This window comes from Oppia nitens, unplaced genomic scaffold (genome assembly GCF_028296485.1).
Source record: "Oppia nitens isolate AA-2021 unplaced genomic scaffold, nextdenovo-longstitch-racon4-pilon3 scaffold17_pilon_pilon_pilon, whole genome shotgun sequence".
In the NCBI taxonomy this organism is placed as follows: Eukaryota; Metazoa; Arthropoda; class Arachnida; order Sarcoptiformes; family Oppiidae; genus Oppia; species Oppia nitens.
This window is the reverse complement of record NW_026533196.1, coordinates 1703775-1720244: the sequence shown is the minus strand read 5'-3', so window position 1 is coordinate 1720244 and position 16470 is coordinate 1703775. Positions and strand designations below refer to the sequence as shown.

Sequence of the window (16470 nt, the reverse complement as noted above, 5' to 3'; positions counted from 1 at the left end):
CTTAAAGTATTAAAAAAATAGTTTTATTTTGTTTTTATTAGTTATTTATTCAATTCATTGATTTAATTAAAAAAGAAAATGAATTTTATGTTTTAAAAATTTTAAACGAATAATAAGATAAATTTATCATAGAATAGAAACAATTTTCTAAACAATTTTTTATGATTTGTTTTAAAATCTTAAACTTGAACTAATCTTTGAATAAAAACATCAATTTAATAAGTTTTACTGTTTTAAATGATAAAAATAAATGATGTGATTATTATTAAGTATTAAATAGTTGCTAAAAATTATACATACATAATAATATATTATTAATATTTATATTTAATTATAAATAAAAAATATAATATAGTTACCTAGTTAATCAAATATAAAATGAATTATCATAGTTAATATTTTAATTAATAGATTTACAATGATTGTAATATTTTATTTATAATTTAAAGTTAATTTATAACTTTATATGTACTGAATATTATATTATTTTTTGTTTGTACTAATTTTATAATAAAAATTTCGACTTAATTATTTAACATAAGTATAAATATAAAAATTTTTAACTATAAAACTATCACATCAAAAATCAAATATTTATAGTTTGTTAAAACTTTTTTATTAAGATATAATATTTAATACTTTTATTTTTTTTGTTGGTTTGTTGAATAACACTAATAAAGTTGACAGTTAACCAAACAGTTATATTTTTGAAAAATCTACAATTTATTTATAATATGAATAGCTGGAGGAGAGCAACAAAATAATCTGCATTTAAATCAAAGAGACAGCACATCCTAAAGGTTTTTATTGCTAATTAGTCTAATAATAAATGATTTTCATTTATTATTATTGTAATTATTAAATTATTATTAATGTTGTTGTTGTTATTGTTATAATAAAGGTAATTAAATCTAATAAATAAAACTAATTATCTATGAAAAACATTTCAATAAACTAAAGATAAAATAATCTTCCATTTATAATATTGTTATTTTTAATAAATGTGATGTCTAAATAAATTAAAATACGAAAAAACTTATTAAAATAATGTTTGCATATATAATATAAGTTGTTTATTTGCTCTAATTTTATTGATTATTTCTAAGCAATTTATTAAAATTAAACATTTTTTCCATTTTGTGGCAATAATAAAAATAAAACTAATAATAATAGATATTTAATGCTAAATAAAAATTTTTAGTTTTGTTTAAGTTTTATTATTGTTATTATCATTATATAAAAGACTAATTGAAGGCTAAGTCGATTACCCCATGAGTTCATCGATAAATGTGTTATTGTTTGCAATGCATTTCAGATTTTGTTTAATGATTACACAAATAGATTGTTATATGAAATAATAGCTTTTAAAGTTTTTTATTTATTTATAATTTTTAATATAAATATAATATTCATAAACATTTTTGTATATTCATCGTATCTTATCATCGAAAAAATATAAATAATAAAAAATATTTGTTTTAGACTTTCAGGAAATATGTGCCAAACTTTCACTGTAAATAATGTTAATCTTGTAAAATATTGCAAAATTTTTGTTAATTGTGATTATTTTTGGAGAATTTAAGATTGTATTTTTTTGTATCTTACAAGTAGTTATATAAAATTTTAATTTATTTTATTTGTAATTTCTAAGAATTATATATTTTATTACTTTTTTTAGTTAAAGAGAGACACTATAATAAACTAAATACATCAAAATTACTATTAAAACACAAAATATATTTTTAAGTAAAACAATCCGCGTACACACAAAAAATATAAATTACTTATTTACGGTATATAATAAAATAATGATAATTCATAATATCATTTACCAAAAAAGCAATCAGATCATAAAAAGAAAAACTAACTAAAAATAAATGGCTAGAAATATGAGGCAATTTACAGGGAAAAGGGTCAAAATTATAACCATAATATTGGTATTATAAATATAACTAAATTTATAATATTCTCTATAATTCCTAATCATGTATAACCTTATAAACAAAACAATTTTTAAGGACTATGTATTAAAATAAACACAATATATTTAAATTATATATCGTTTATATATTTATAAATATATTTAGTATTTGGTATTCAGGAGACTATTTTAAGTATAATATAAGTAATTCATTTACATAACTATAAAGAGATGATATATTTTTTAATTGCATAACTATAAGCATGATATATATATCTATTACAAGTACACATCATTATTATTTTTATGATTACTTTCAATGCTAACCTTCATAATATATATATAAGTAAATATAAAATTAAATTGATGTACAAAATGAGTTGGTAATATTTTATTATTTCATAAATTTTTGTTTGAACTTTTCACGATAACATTACTAATAATAATCAAATTTTTTGTTTGTTTATTTTTACAGATAATTGAAATTTGTCTGACATTAGATACATAAATAAATGTTATAATACTTTGATTTGAAATTTCCTTTTTTGATAGTTATATTGAACCAAAACACTCACAACTAATACAATAATAACTTGTGGTTTAACTTCACTAAGTGTTGGAATTCATAGATTATTAATAGAAGTTATAATCAAAGATTGAAAACCTTATCTCAAATTAAATATAAACTTTAATTTACAGAATTATTGATAAACATAATAATTATTAGTAAATATACATAAATAGCAATTCATCGTTTGACTGCATAAGTGAAAAATACTAAATAAATGTCTTAATTAGAAATTGTGTAATTATAGACAACTTTTAATTGTAAAATTTAATTACGACATTTTATTTTTAAAATAATTTCATAATATGCTATCTTATATTTGTTTAATATGCCATTTTTGTAATAGTAATTATATCTATTATTTTATTTTAGTAAAATGATATTTTAATATTCAATAAAAAATTTTGTGTTTTAAATTAATAAAATGTTGACATTTATTAAAATATTTATTTGTGACGATATTTTATGTTAAACAGGTGTTTATAGTAATGCAATACAATTATTGTTTATTAATGTCAGCAAATTTTTATTATTTTCAATGCAAAACATTTATTAAATATTACAATATATAGGGTAAGTGTTTTTTTGTCATTAAAATACTAGAAATTTATTTTTCCCCATTTTATCAAAAAGGATGTCCACAATTAATAATTCATTTTGATAATTGTCAAAATTTTTGATTAACAATAAGTAAATAGTTTTCATTATTAGTTTTATTATTTCAAAACTTTTTATTAATTAAATAATAAATCTGAACAATAAAGTGAACAATGAATGAATGCCATATTTTTGTGGTAATTCATAATAATAATAATAAAATAGCATTTTTTATTTAAATAGTGCACATTTTAACATTAATTTTCAATGTTTTCAATCACAGTTATTATATAAAACCCCCATGATCAATTATTATGAAAAAGTCGTCAATTCATTTTCAGTAGTTTATGCCTCAATTATACAGAAAAAATGTAAAATTCAAAATAAATAATATTTTTTTTAGTTTTACCTGAAATTTATTTAAAAATAACTGTAATAAACACATGTTTGATAAACAGTATTTTATTTATTTTTTGGTGAAGAAATTATTATTATTTTTAAAATAAAAGTTTGTTTTGACTTAAATTCAAAAGTTTCATTAATCGCTATTCAAGTTTCAAAGTGAGTTGCGGTTAGAAATAGATAGTGATTCAGATCTGATAACAACAATACACAGAATATATATGAAATAGACTGGAGATGTGAGACACGGTTTTAGGTGATGGTATGTATGGGATAATAGACTACACAACTCTCTGAACATAAAGGATTGAAATAGTAATATGTATTTTAATAATAATAATAATAATAAATAGTATTAAATAGGGATCAGTATATGTGTGTAAACTTGTCTAACATCTGCTTCACGTTTTTTATTTAGTTTTTTTCCAAAGAGTCATTCGCCTCAATAGCAGTACTATTGAGAACATGTTTTGCTCAAACACTACATCTCCTACTAAAATATAGTAAACTATAAGCCGAGTCCATAGTCTGTATAAACGGCACACAAAAGACGGCATAACCCGCACTCTAATAACACACTCTCTGATTGCGAGTCTCGTGTCTTTCACTATATATTTGTATTATTATTATTATTGTGTTATATATATATATATATATATTATTTATTATTATATAATACTCTATACTATAGTAATGTATATAATTGTTGTGTATGTTTTTTGAAGATTCATTTCCACACACATAAACCTAACTGAAAGCATCGTTATTATCATCAATCGGTACCAAAATTGGTTCTCATTTTCCCACACCTTATGCTATGCTTTGCTTTTTTATCAACTCATCCCTACTTTCAATATATTTATAATTATTTTTTAAATACTAATTCTTTTGAGAGAAAGTTTTCCTTTTTTATTCTTATTCTTCTTCCTGTCTATACTTTAGTTGATTCATATCTTTGCCACAAATCTACTAATCATTTACACTATTAATAGAAAAGACTTTATTTTTTCAAAATCTTTAGATACACCGACTTTCGTCACACAATTACCCTTAAATCCATACTATTTTTGTTTGGTTTTTGGGGAAACTGTATCACTATTTTTGGACCACTTATTTGGGATGTTTGTCTGGTCTACACAACTGATATGTTTGCACTTACTCTACACATGACATCTTGCAGTGCATCCGTTTAGTTCATTAGACTTAAAAAAAGTTTTATTTTATTTAATGATAACAAAACATTTTTCTCTTTATGTTATAAATAAAAGTTTCGACACTTATTTTTATCACTATTAATATTGTTATTAAATTGTGATACATATTAATAATATCTCATAATTGAAATAATAAAAACAAAGTGCTTTATGCTTTTTATCATTTATTTATTATTTAAGTGACTATAATAATAATAATAAAATTATTATTAATAGCATTTCACGTTTGCTCACAAAACAATTTAAAATTTTATTATTTAATAATTAAAATACAGTGTTTTCAAGTAAATATTTTCTGTGAAACAATTAAAATATTTAAAAAAAGTTAGTGTCATATAAAATATACAAAAAAAATCGTTTATAATTCACTCTCAATTGGAGTGCAATATAAGATATACCACTTGAAATGGTAAGTCATTTTTAATAATATATATATTATATTAATAGATTGTTACAAATTCTGTAATTTACAGTTATATCATAATTTTATTGAAAAATATTATTTTAGATAAAATAGCTAATTAAACAAACAAAGAAAATCTAAGCAAACAATATGAATACTAAATGATAAAAATACAAAAATTGTTGATATATTTTTAGGATGAGAAGAAAAAGTCTATCGATAACAACAATGAGGATCAACTGGAAGTGCCAAAGAAGGGTCAGAAATATCCACTTTCCATAGCATTCATAATCGGTAATGAATTTTGCGAGAGATTCTCATACTATGGAGCAAAAGGTATACATTTTTTATACAATAAAAATTATCATTACTATAATATTTATGCAAATTTACTTCTATTGTTTGTTTAGAATGATATCATTTGTTAAAATCTATTTACCATTAATTTTATATATTGCTGTTTTAAAGTAAAAATAAACATAATTTCTTAAATTGTAATTATATTTAACGATTTTGGCGATAAAACATGATTTAGTGGTTTTTAGTTAAATATGTTTATCTGAAAACATTAAATATGTAATTTTTATTAAATAACCCTTTTTCTCATTATGTTCGCACACCTATATAAAGTAAATATTATAGAAATGACAACAATTTTATCTAAAAATTTTAATTAAATATTTTTATTAAACTAATATCTATTATATATAAATTTTAGTATTTTAACATCTTTATTAATCTTATATAATATATTCTTATAGCATCTGTTAAAAACTAATAAGCAATCATAAAAATTCATGATATAATTTATATTATTTCCATTAATAACTTTATTTTACTTAAATCAAAATTAATGCTAAATTTGGAAAATTTGTGTTTTTTAAAGTAATTTTTTAAAGTACAAAACATATATTTATATTATTATTTTTATTATTTATAATATACATAATAGTAATAGTAAAATCAAAATCAAAATCAAAGTCAATTAAAAATTATATTTTCTGTTTTTTAGAAATAGATTTTTTTTCTGAAAATGATTTTAAATTAACTGAAAATCACGAAATATTCAAATAATTAGAAACAATTACAATAACATAATAAGTGTTTATTTTGGAAACAATAATAAATGGACAAACAGATAGAATAAATTTAGTATTTCAATAAATTAAAATATTAGCCATTTTTTAATTTAACAGTTAAAATATAGTACAATACAGTACAGTGCAATATTAATAACATGTTTTCAAATAATGCCATGTGTCCTAAATTCAATTAAATTAAATTCAATTAAATAAAATTTTTAAAAATATTATTATTAATTTATGAATTTAATACATAAAAATACATAAATTATATATATTTATACATGTAATTATGTTTTATTCAAATATATATATATATATATATATTAAAATTTCTAAATGTTTAATTTAAACATTTATTTAAATATTTTTTTGCAATATTTATACATAGAAATAAAAAATAAAAAGGACCTGCAAAAAACTAAATATTAATAGATACAGTAAATTTACCTATTAATTAAAAAACAACTCAAAAATTTAATTTAATTAATGTTATATACATATTATAATGTTTAGCGATGTTATCAATCGGTGTCTATCAACTTAATTAACTTTATCTCTGACATTGATTTCAAAAACTGATATTTTTATTGTAACAAAAACTAAAAATAATTATATGATATTTATTATTATTGTAATTGCTTTGTTTAGGCGGGTCTATTAAACGGGTGATATTGAAGCATAAATTTACTTACAATACATTTTTTCTTTATACAAATAATAGCACTTAAAAAGTACTAATAAATAAATATCTATAAAAAATAGATGAAACTTGAATTTAATTAAAATGTAGTTATCTAATCAATTAGAGCATAGAGAATATTATTTTTAGTAAATTTATAAATCTATATATCACTAATATATTATACAATGTATATAATACAGTACAGTATATTGTATTATTTTTATCTGATATAATCTATGTATTGGTTACATATCTTAAAATATTTATACAATTATATTATTAATATGAAAATTATGAAAAACATTTTTAATATGGGTTTATATCTAATGTAACAAATAATAATAATTAGAGTAAATTGCATTAACGCTTTTGTATGTCTGGCCAACCATTCATTGAATGCATTTTAATGAATGTTTAAATGACTTCTAATGGAGTTTTTTAATATAAGATTTACTATTAGAGAAATTTTAATTAATATTTTTCAATTCAATAGCCATTAATCATGTTTTGTCTCAATTTAAACTTCATGGGTCTTGTCTTAGAGTATATTCAGTGAATATCTGATAATTATTGTTATTATAATTTTGTTTAACAACAACTTAAACAAATGTTTTTGGCCGTAAAAATTGAAATTTCAAGGTTAAGGCTTACTAGAGGGTAGACCAATAACTACCTGTGCTATCCACACACATACACACATAAATACAATTGAGGTCATAAAATGCAAATTAGTATTACCATTATATTATAATTGTATATAAATCGTAGTTTAATAGTTTATTAACTTTATTGTTAACCAAATAAAATATAAAACACCGATAAAATAAAATAATAATGACATCAAAATAAACCATAACTTACTGGTTTGTCAGTCACTACTTTAGTCTCCTATTTAATGCCTTTAGCTTAGGTTTGACCTCTAATTTAAAACCTATTGTGTCTCAAATATATAAGTAAATAAAAAAATTATACCATTATTAAAGGATTTATATATATTTATAATCATTTGGTTGAAAATTAAATATCTGTAAATGTTTTTTTCACATGTTTTAAAGACATAATTTGATAAATAAATAACAAAAATAAAACCAATATTTTTCTCAGTCACTTAACGTTACTGTATTTTAAGGGTAATTATACCCATAATTTACTGACATTTTGTGTCTAATATACTGTAAATCTATAATAATATATGCAAAAAATAAGTTTATCATTAAATTATTTTATAACTTTTAGCATTTAATTTATTTATGATAACTAATTTTACTATTTAAAAAAAATAAATTAAAGATTAACTATTATATTATTTTTATGTAAAATTTTTATATGCATTATACACTTAATTTTGTCATTTCAAATAACATATTTAAATCTAAAAATGAACTAAATATTTATTTGTATATTTATTATTTAAAAAAATAACTAAACAAAAACAATATAAAATTAATTTTAATGTAAAAACATACACATGATTAATATTTATTATAATAATAATCTTTAAATAATAGGATATTGATACTATTCAACTTTTATACATTTCATCTTTAACTTAATCATTAATTTTAGTGATTTTTAATTTTATCATCATATTTATTATTTGACACAATTGTTTTTTTTGTTTGAAAAATAAAAATTATACAATGTATGACAATAAAATAAAAACATATATATATAATGACACAAATGAATTTAAATTAAATTATACAATTTTTTTTATTATTACAAGTTATAATTACCGTACATTTTTTATGGCTTCATAAAAATATATATTTATAAATGTCATTAAAAATACATAACTAACAATTTAACCAAAAAATGAGATCAATTTTAAATACTACATATATTATAAAAATTAAATTAAAAAATATATCTGTCATTTGAACATTACTGTCACTTTTGAAACCAAAGTTATTTAGCATTAAAACACAATAACATTTGAAAAATAATTTATTTGGACATAACATATTTATTTATAATTATATATATTAATTTATTTTATATATACAGTATATATATATATAATTATTTACATTAGTTTTTAAATTGATAACTAAAACTAATCAAAATTGTAATATCTTTGTATTACAGCAATTCTTGTCCTCTTTTTTCGTGATATACTACTGTATAACGAAAATGAGTCGACAGAGTACTACCATATCTTTGCAATGGCCTGTTATTTCACACCAGTTATCGGCGCTATTATTGCCGATTCATTTCTCGGAAAATTTAGGTGAATCTCATTTAAAACTTTTTTAAAAAAAAGTATATATTTATATAAAATAATAAAACATAGAATTAATTAATAACATTTAGTAATAACATAATGAGAACAATAATTGCTTAATTAATAATAATATGAAATAAAAATTATTATTATTACTATTATTATTATTATTATTATTATTATTATTATTATAATATATATATATATATATATTTAAAAACAGAACCATTTTATACATTTCAATACTCTATGCCATCGGTAACATACTTTTGTCGTATTCATCATATTTGGTCTCAAAGTATGTCATATACATTATATATTTTCAATTAAAATAAATAATTAAGAGCTAACTAATCATATAAACTAAATATGATAGACCAGTAACATGGGTCGGATTAGTGGCGATAGCATTGGGAACGGGAGGAATAAAACCATGGTAATGTGCCGTAAAAATTGAGATAATTTTTTTTATATAAATTTTCTTTAAAAAAATTAATCACATAATCACTTTATTATCATCTAAAGTGTATCGGCATTTGGTGGCGACCAGTTTGGTCCGGGACAGGAAAGCCAACTACAAAAGTTTTTCTCACTCTTCTACATCTCCATCAATGCCGGCAGTCTATTGTCCACATTTTTGACACCAATTTTGCGCGAAGACGTCAAGTGTTTCAATAGCACGAGTTGTTTTCCACTGGCATTTGGCGTACCGGCGGCTCTCATGATTGTTGCACTGATTTTGTTTGTTTTGGGAAAGTTTATTACCGACTATGTTATGGTTCCGCCAAAAAAGGACAGCGTTGTCGTCCAAGTGGTTCAATGCGTTTTTGTTAGTAATATAAGGATTTTATTTTATTTTATGATTAATGATATTAAATGTTTAACTAATTTTCAGATATCATTGTCAAGAAAATGGTTTAAACGAATGCCTAAAAGAGATCATTGGTTAGACTATGCGGACGACAAGTTTGATGTATGATTTGTTTGAAATTTTCAAATAAAGAGTTACAATGTTTCAACATTTAAATAATTTTCTATCTCTTTAGGCACAAACAATAGGCGACATAAAAGCATTGATGAGAGTATTGTTTCTATATTTACCACTTCCTATATTTTGGGCACTTTTTGATCAACAGGTTTGTCATCCAAGTCTTAAATAAATAATTAAAATATTTAAATAATATCAAACTTTATGTATACATAAATTAAAATTATTTAAATATAATAAATAATGAATTATTTATTCTAATCTGATGTTTAGGGTTCCCGATGGACATTACAAGCGTCAACAATGGACGGTAACTTTTTTGGTGTATATCGTATAAAACCGGATCAGATTCAAGTGGTGAATCCCATATTAATTATATTGTTTATACCAATCTTCGAGTACGGTGTGTACCCGTTGTGCGCAAAATTCAATTTCTTAAGGAAACCTCTTCAGCGCATCGTTACGGGCGGTATTTTTGCGGCCATCGCCTTCTGTGTCTGCGGTTTCTTCCAGTTATCCATTGAAAGCGAATTACCGCCTGAGCTAAAGCCCAATCAAATTCATTGGACAGTTGTCAACGGTCTCAACGCAAGCATCAAAATCGATAGTCCGCTCATACCTGAAAAAGATGCCACAATTGAGAGCTATAATCTATTTATTAGAGAAAATCTTAAACTTAATGATCTAAATAATAATCTTAAGTTTACGATAACATTAGATGAAAATGCAATAATACCGGGATGTAATCAAAAGGTTTATACTGTAGATGTAAACCGAAAGTTTGATACGGGAGTCATCTTTATGATAACCGAAAATATATGTTCAGCTGATCCAAACATCGAGATATTTAATTTTACTAATATTTTGAGTAAGACTGATAAGGGCGGTGCAAACGCTGCCGTTGTATTCAATTTAAAGAACGTCGACTTAGTAACCGATCCATCAGTTCCGAGATTTTTGTTTAAGACAAAAGACTTTTCGAAAGCTTTTTCCGTAGAACAGGTGTCAGCATTTGATTTGGGCGACAATGGTATCGGTGTCGCCGGTTATACTACTTATAAGAGTGATATCGACGTCAAAAGCGGCGGAAAGTATGAGCTGTTTTTGTTGCGAAACGGATCCACAAGTGGTGGCGATAGAGAAGTATCCACTGATTTGCAGTTTGGACAGGGAGGCTCTTATATTATTATTGTTGCCGGAGATTACACAAAGGTTTGCTTATTTTTTTCATTTTATTTATATATTAAAAAAATAATAAAATTAAAACAAAATCATTTGAATGACTGACCAACAATCAGAACACCTTCCGAGTGGTTACACATAATGTGGTTAAAGTTAATTCCGTTTCAATGTTTTGGCAAATAATTCAGTACTCGATTATAACGGGCGGAGAAATCATGTTTTCAATCACTGGATTAGAGTTTTCTTATTCTCAGGTAATTAATTGCATTTAAGATAAAAACTTTTATAAATGTATTTATTTTATTTTCTAAAAAATTAAATCTAAGATAATAACTTAAATTAAGATAAAAAGCAGTTATACAGTAGAAGTTTTACAGTTTATTAGCATTAAAAAAAGTTTTTACAGTTTTAATAGGAAAAGTACCCATTGGAGGGCATTAGCAATATCTTACAGTGCAATTGGACCTGTATTTGCAGTTTATTAATGTTTAGGATTAAATTATTATCAATATCAGAGTAAACGTAGATATTGTAATAATAAAATATACTATCTAATTTTATAACTATATTTGTTAATAGAAACTAGTTAGATAATTTTAGCCAGGTGAATTTTTAACAAAGAAATGGCAAACTTAATGTTTAAGTTTTATAATTTATTTAATATTAATTTTGCAATAAAAAGTTTAATTAATTAATTAATTAAATTTATTTATTAAAAATTACCAGTATAAGAAAATAGTATATTTTGAAAAAAATAAAGTTTGTAAATAATTAGTAATTTATATCAACCAAAACTTATAATGTGTAAGATTTTACTTTAAAATATATACATTCATTTAAAAATAGACATATTATTGAAATATATAGTTAATGATAAAAACAAATTTCAGGCACCGGCCAGCATGAAGGCGGTACTGACGGCCGCCTGGCTATTGACTGTGGCTTTCGGTAATCTAATAATTGTCATCATATCCTCTGCCCGTATATTTGAAGTTCAGGTGAGATAACATTCAAAACATTACGGTATTTATTATAATCAGTAATTGCATTGACATTAATCTTCAATGATTTACAATATTATTATTTAATATATTGAAGTAATTTTTAAAAAAAAAATTCTCTCTCTCTCTCTCTCTTTTATTTATTTATTTATATATTGTCTCTCTTTCTTTCCCTCTGTTAAAATGATACAAATTAGTTGTAAAATTCAAGTCATATTAGTTATGCCTTTGTTGTGTCAGTTAATTTTAATCTCGTTTTTTTTTTGTTTAGTACAACAAAAATAATAATTTATTAAAGTTTTACTCAGAAATACTGAAAAATCAAATGAAAAGAAAAATATAAGTAAATGAAAAAAATTCAAAGTCTTTAAAGAGATGGAAATAAACGATAAGAAAGAAGAGATTTTTGTGTTGAGTTTGAAAAATTGACTTAACGTTTACCTGAATGACTCCCCCGACAACCCAATGGGGGGTATTTTCTATTAGTGCCCAAACTATTTGCTGTTATTTCATATGAAAATTGGAAATTATCCCCAAATATGACTGTCAGTGAATGAGTGAGTGAATGAGTGAATTAGTTTTTAGAGACCACATAAAAATGTAGAGATATTTCTGGGTAACAAAAAAACTTATAATTAATTTTTGGGTGATTTATACTATATATTAAATGTAAAATATTTATTTTAGCAAAATCTGGTTTTTGTCTTTTATACCTGATATATATATATATATAAACAAATTACCGTTGAATTCATGGAAAATCTTATCAAAAATTAGTGAAGTTATTTCACTTTAAACAAGCGATCCTTTAATATAGCATTTAAAAACCTAGAATCTCTTTAATACATTGAATCAATTAATTTACAGTTCAACTAACTTAACGATTTTAAGTGTCGGCCGATTGTTATCACTCATAAAAAACTTATAAATATATAATCATAAAAACATTTGAAATTAACATCTCATCGAAATACTAATCACTTAAACTAATAGTTAAGTTTATTTAAATTTATGGATATTTTTAATGGATGTTTGTATGTGAGTGTATGTGTGTTTGGTTTGTTTTTGTAAATTCATTGATAAAATGCAAAAAACCGATTTTTCTTATTGATTGCCCGGTGACTGCTTGTATACCAACATAAAATGTATGCATTGTTTAGCATAATATTAATAAACAAAATGGGAATTCATTGCAAACTATTTTTTGTTGTATTTCTTTAGGTTTTTGTTAGTCCACATAGTCTTCTCATTGAATAGTCTTTTACGGAAAACCATTGAATTTAAACGAAACAAAAATAAGAGACAATAAATAAAACATTTTTTTCTCTTTTCATTTCTTATGTTTTAACAGTTAAATGCATTTTACCGTCAAAGACACTCTCGAGAGGACTATTAAGTATTGATTTGCATTTTGTAAAATCTTTGCCCAATTTTACTGTCAATAGCTGTATATTGTATTTTTCAATATATTTGTGTGTAGGAGTAGTGCATACCTTAGCGTAAGGCCTGCCGCTGGTGGTGTAGGTATAGGGGAAAGGGATAGGGATAGGGCTGGTGTATAGTATGTAAAGGTATTTCTAGCAAATAGAGTGAACAACATTAGGGCTCTAATGATAATTGGAGTCATTTTTTTGTTCTGCAATTGTTGTGTATTGTCTGTTAAGATGTTGTCGCTATAAGAGGTGCACACAAATGGCAATCCAGTTAAAGGAGTGCTATTCAGTGGTCGTTACGCTGGCATCTCTTGGTTCGGCCGTTTATTCCCGCCCACAATAGCCCAGTGCTGGTGTATTACGTGGTGTTCAGACATATATTTCGTGTACTAAAACAAGTTTCTTAAGTTCAGAAGCAAAATGAATGCGATTACACCCTCACGGCTATAGCGGAGGTTAATTACATTTCGCTCAGAGAGCCCTCAGCTAAACAACATAATAGCCAACACAACCAACAATTCAAATATAAAAAGTCTGCACTACTCTGACAGGTGGAGGAGGGCTTCAATAATAACTCTTATGGCATCTCATCTCATCTCTCTCTCTCTCTCTCTCTCTCTCTCTCTCTCTCTCTCTCTCTCTCTGAAAACATGATTTGTATGTTTTCAGCGCTACTAATATCTTATAGTTATATAGTTTGTAGTTTTGTACATTTGTTTGGCACTACCTTTTTTGCCAAATGCTTGATATGTTTCGATGCCTTTCCATCCAAATAGCTTTGATATTAGCCGAACACCAAACTCACTGTCTCTCTATGTATTAGCCAACAGTCATAGTCTAACCTAACAGCCAGTGCCACATCTAATACTAATGTACAGACCATTACAACTAACAATTTTTACAATTGATTGGCAAAAATGTATATTTTGCACAACAAAACTATTTTAAACTATTTCTTGCTATTTTAAACATAAAAATATCTACAATTAACTTCCTATGTATTTAATGATAAAAAACAGTGAATGCAATTGCATTTGATTTTTAAAAACATATAACAATCTGTGAGAATATAATTAAACATATAATTCAACGATAGATTGCAGAATATTTAAGATGAGAGAGACGTCTGAGAAGTTAATCTTAATTTCCAAATAATAAGAGGCGAAGCATTAAAAGCATTAATTATTTTTATTATTTATAATATTTTTATCCATCAATGGATGGGCTGGTAATGAAAAGGTCTGCAAAAGTAAGGTAGTCCTGCAATTGACGCCGAGCCCACTACTACTGTATGCATAATCAAACATTAGACTACTTGATGTCGGGACCCGAAGAGAGAGAGAGAGAGAGAGAGAGAGAGAGAGAGAGAGAGAGAGAGAGCACTAACATGTTTTGCTGGCCTTTTTGACTGAGTTTTAAGATAAAAGACTCATTGCATTAGCCAGTGTTGTGGGTCTTATATCTTGCATCTTATGTATGTATGTGTGAGAGCAGTGGCCGGTCTGCCCCCATCACATCACATCACAGCATATCCAACACATCCACCTCTACCTGAGCCAGTCATGCCCTCCGGACTTTCTCATGCTATCATAAAATAGTTTTAATGGCTCTCTGACTAACTATTGCTATCACTATTACTACCACTACTACTCCTAATACAAACTCCAAAAATCATTTGAGATTACATCTGAAGAAAATGCCTTTGATTTCAATAAAGAGAGAGAGAGAGAGAGAGAGAGAGAGAGAGAGAGAGAGAGAGAGAGAGAGAGAGAATGCATTGAAGGCTAATATATGTGAGAGAGATGTGAGCCTTAATTATCGACTTTTTTATTTTATTTTAAGCCTTAAACTCACACTAAATATTATTCATTATCTCTGAATTCGCTTTTCTTTTTGATTCTTAACTTATTTTTTGCACTTTTAAGTCAAAATTAACTATACGTAAGACAAATAAAAATACTTAAATAGCTTATAATATGACATTTAAAGAGAGGGAGAACTCTGGGAGAGAAATAAGTTAAAGACTAAAATGTCATGACTTTTAAACTTATTGATTACACTTTTCTTGACTTTACCTCCAGTCCTACGAATTTTTCTTCTTCGCCGGTCTTATGGTGGCCGATATGATTGTGTTCGCTATAATGGCTTACTTTTATGTCCCTTACCGACCCCTTCACATCACACAAACTACACCAACAACAACAACAAGCGTTTACAATGACACTAATGAAGAGAAAAGTACTCATTTGAACGGAAAGACTAATAAAGAGGACCCAAACCAAGTCAATGACAATAACACCAATGGTATCGCAAACGAGGCCTTTCATGAAGAGGATACCAAATTTTGAGATCTAATTAATACAAAACATCTTTAAGTACATTGATTACTGATTTTTATTTTATTTATCCACAATTATATATATATATATATTTATAAATATTACTTTTAAAGTAATACAAATTATAATGTGTAGATAATTTTATCAATTAATTGTTTTTATACAATTAGTAAAATTATGCAATAATTTTTTGTGTCAATTGAAATATACATTTATTATTTATATTATATAAAGTATATGGATTTTTTTTTGGAAAAATAAATACAAAAAAAATTATACAGTATCATATACTTTATGGTATATTTTACTAATATTTGTAATTTATTTTAAATGACTTTTCTTAACATTAAATTTTAACAAATATAGCATTAACACAAATATCATATAAATTTACATCATATATGCAATATATATTCAAATTATACATTTAA

At 24.1% G+C, this 16470-nt stretch overlaps 1 protein-coding gene across 1 annotated transcript; it reads left to right on the top strand.

Annotated features, from left to right (window-relative positions):
* The first annotated feature begins 5038 nt into the window (after positions 1–5038).
* LOC128965316 (solute carrier family 15 member 1-like) lies at positions 5039–16061 on the top strand. Its single transcript, XM_054311982.1, has 12 exons — positions 5039–5111; positions 5303–5441; positions 8961–9102; positions 9320–9394; positions 9473–9532; positions 9622–9925; positions 9992–10069; positions 10143–10232; positions 10358–11296; positions 11383–11520; positions 12157–12264; positions 15782–16061. Exons 1-12 carry the CDS (start codon positions 5109–5111, stop codon positions 16046–16048), a joined length of 2343 nt encoding a protein of 780 aa, XP_054167957.1. The 5' UTR covers positions 5039–5108; the 3' UTR covers positions 16049–16061.
* Positions 16062–16470: the final 409 nt, after the last annotated feature.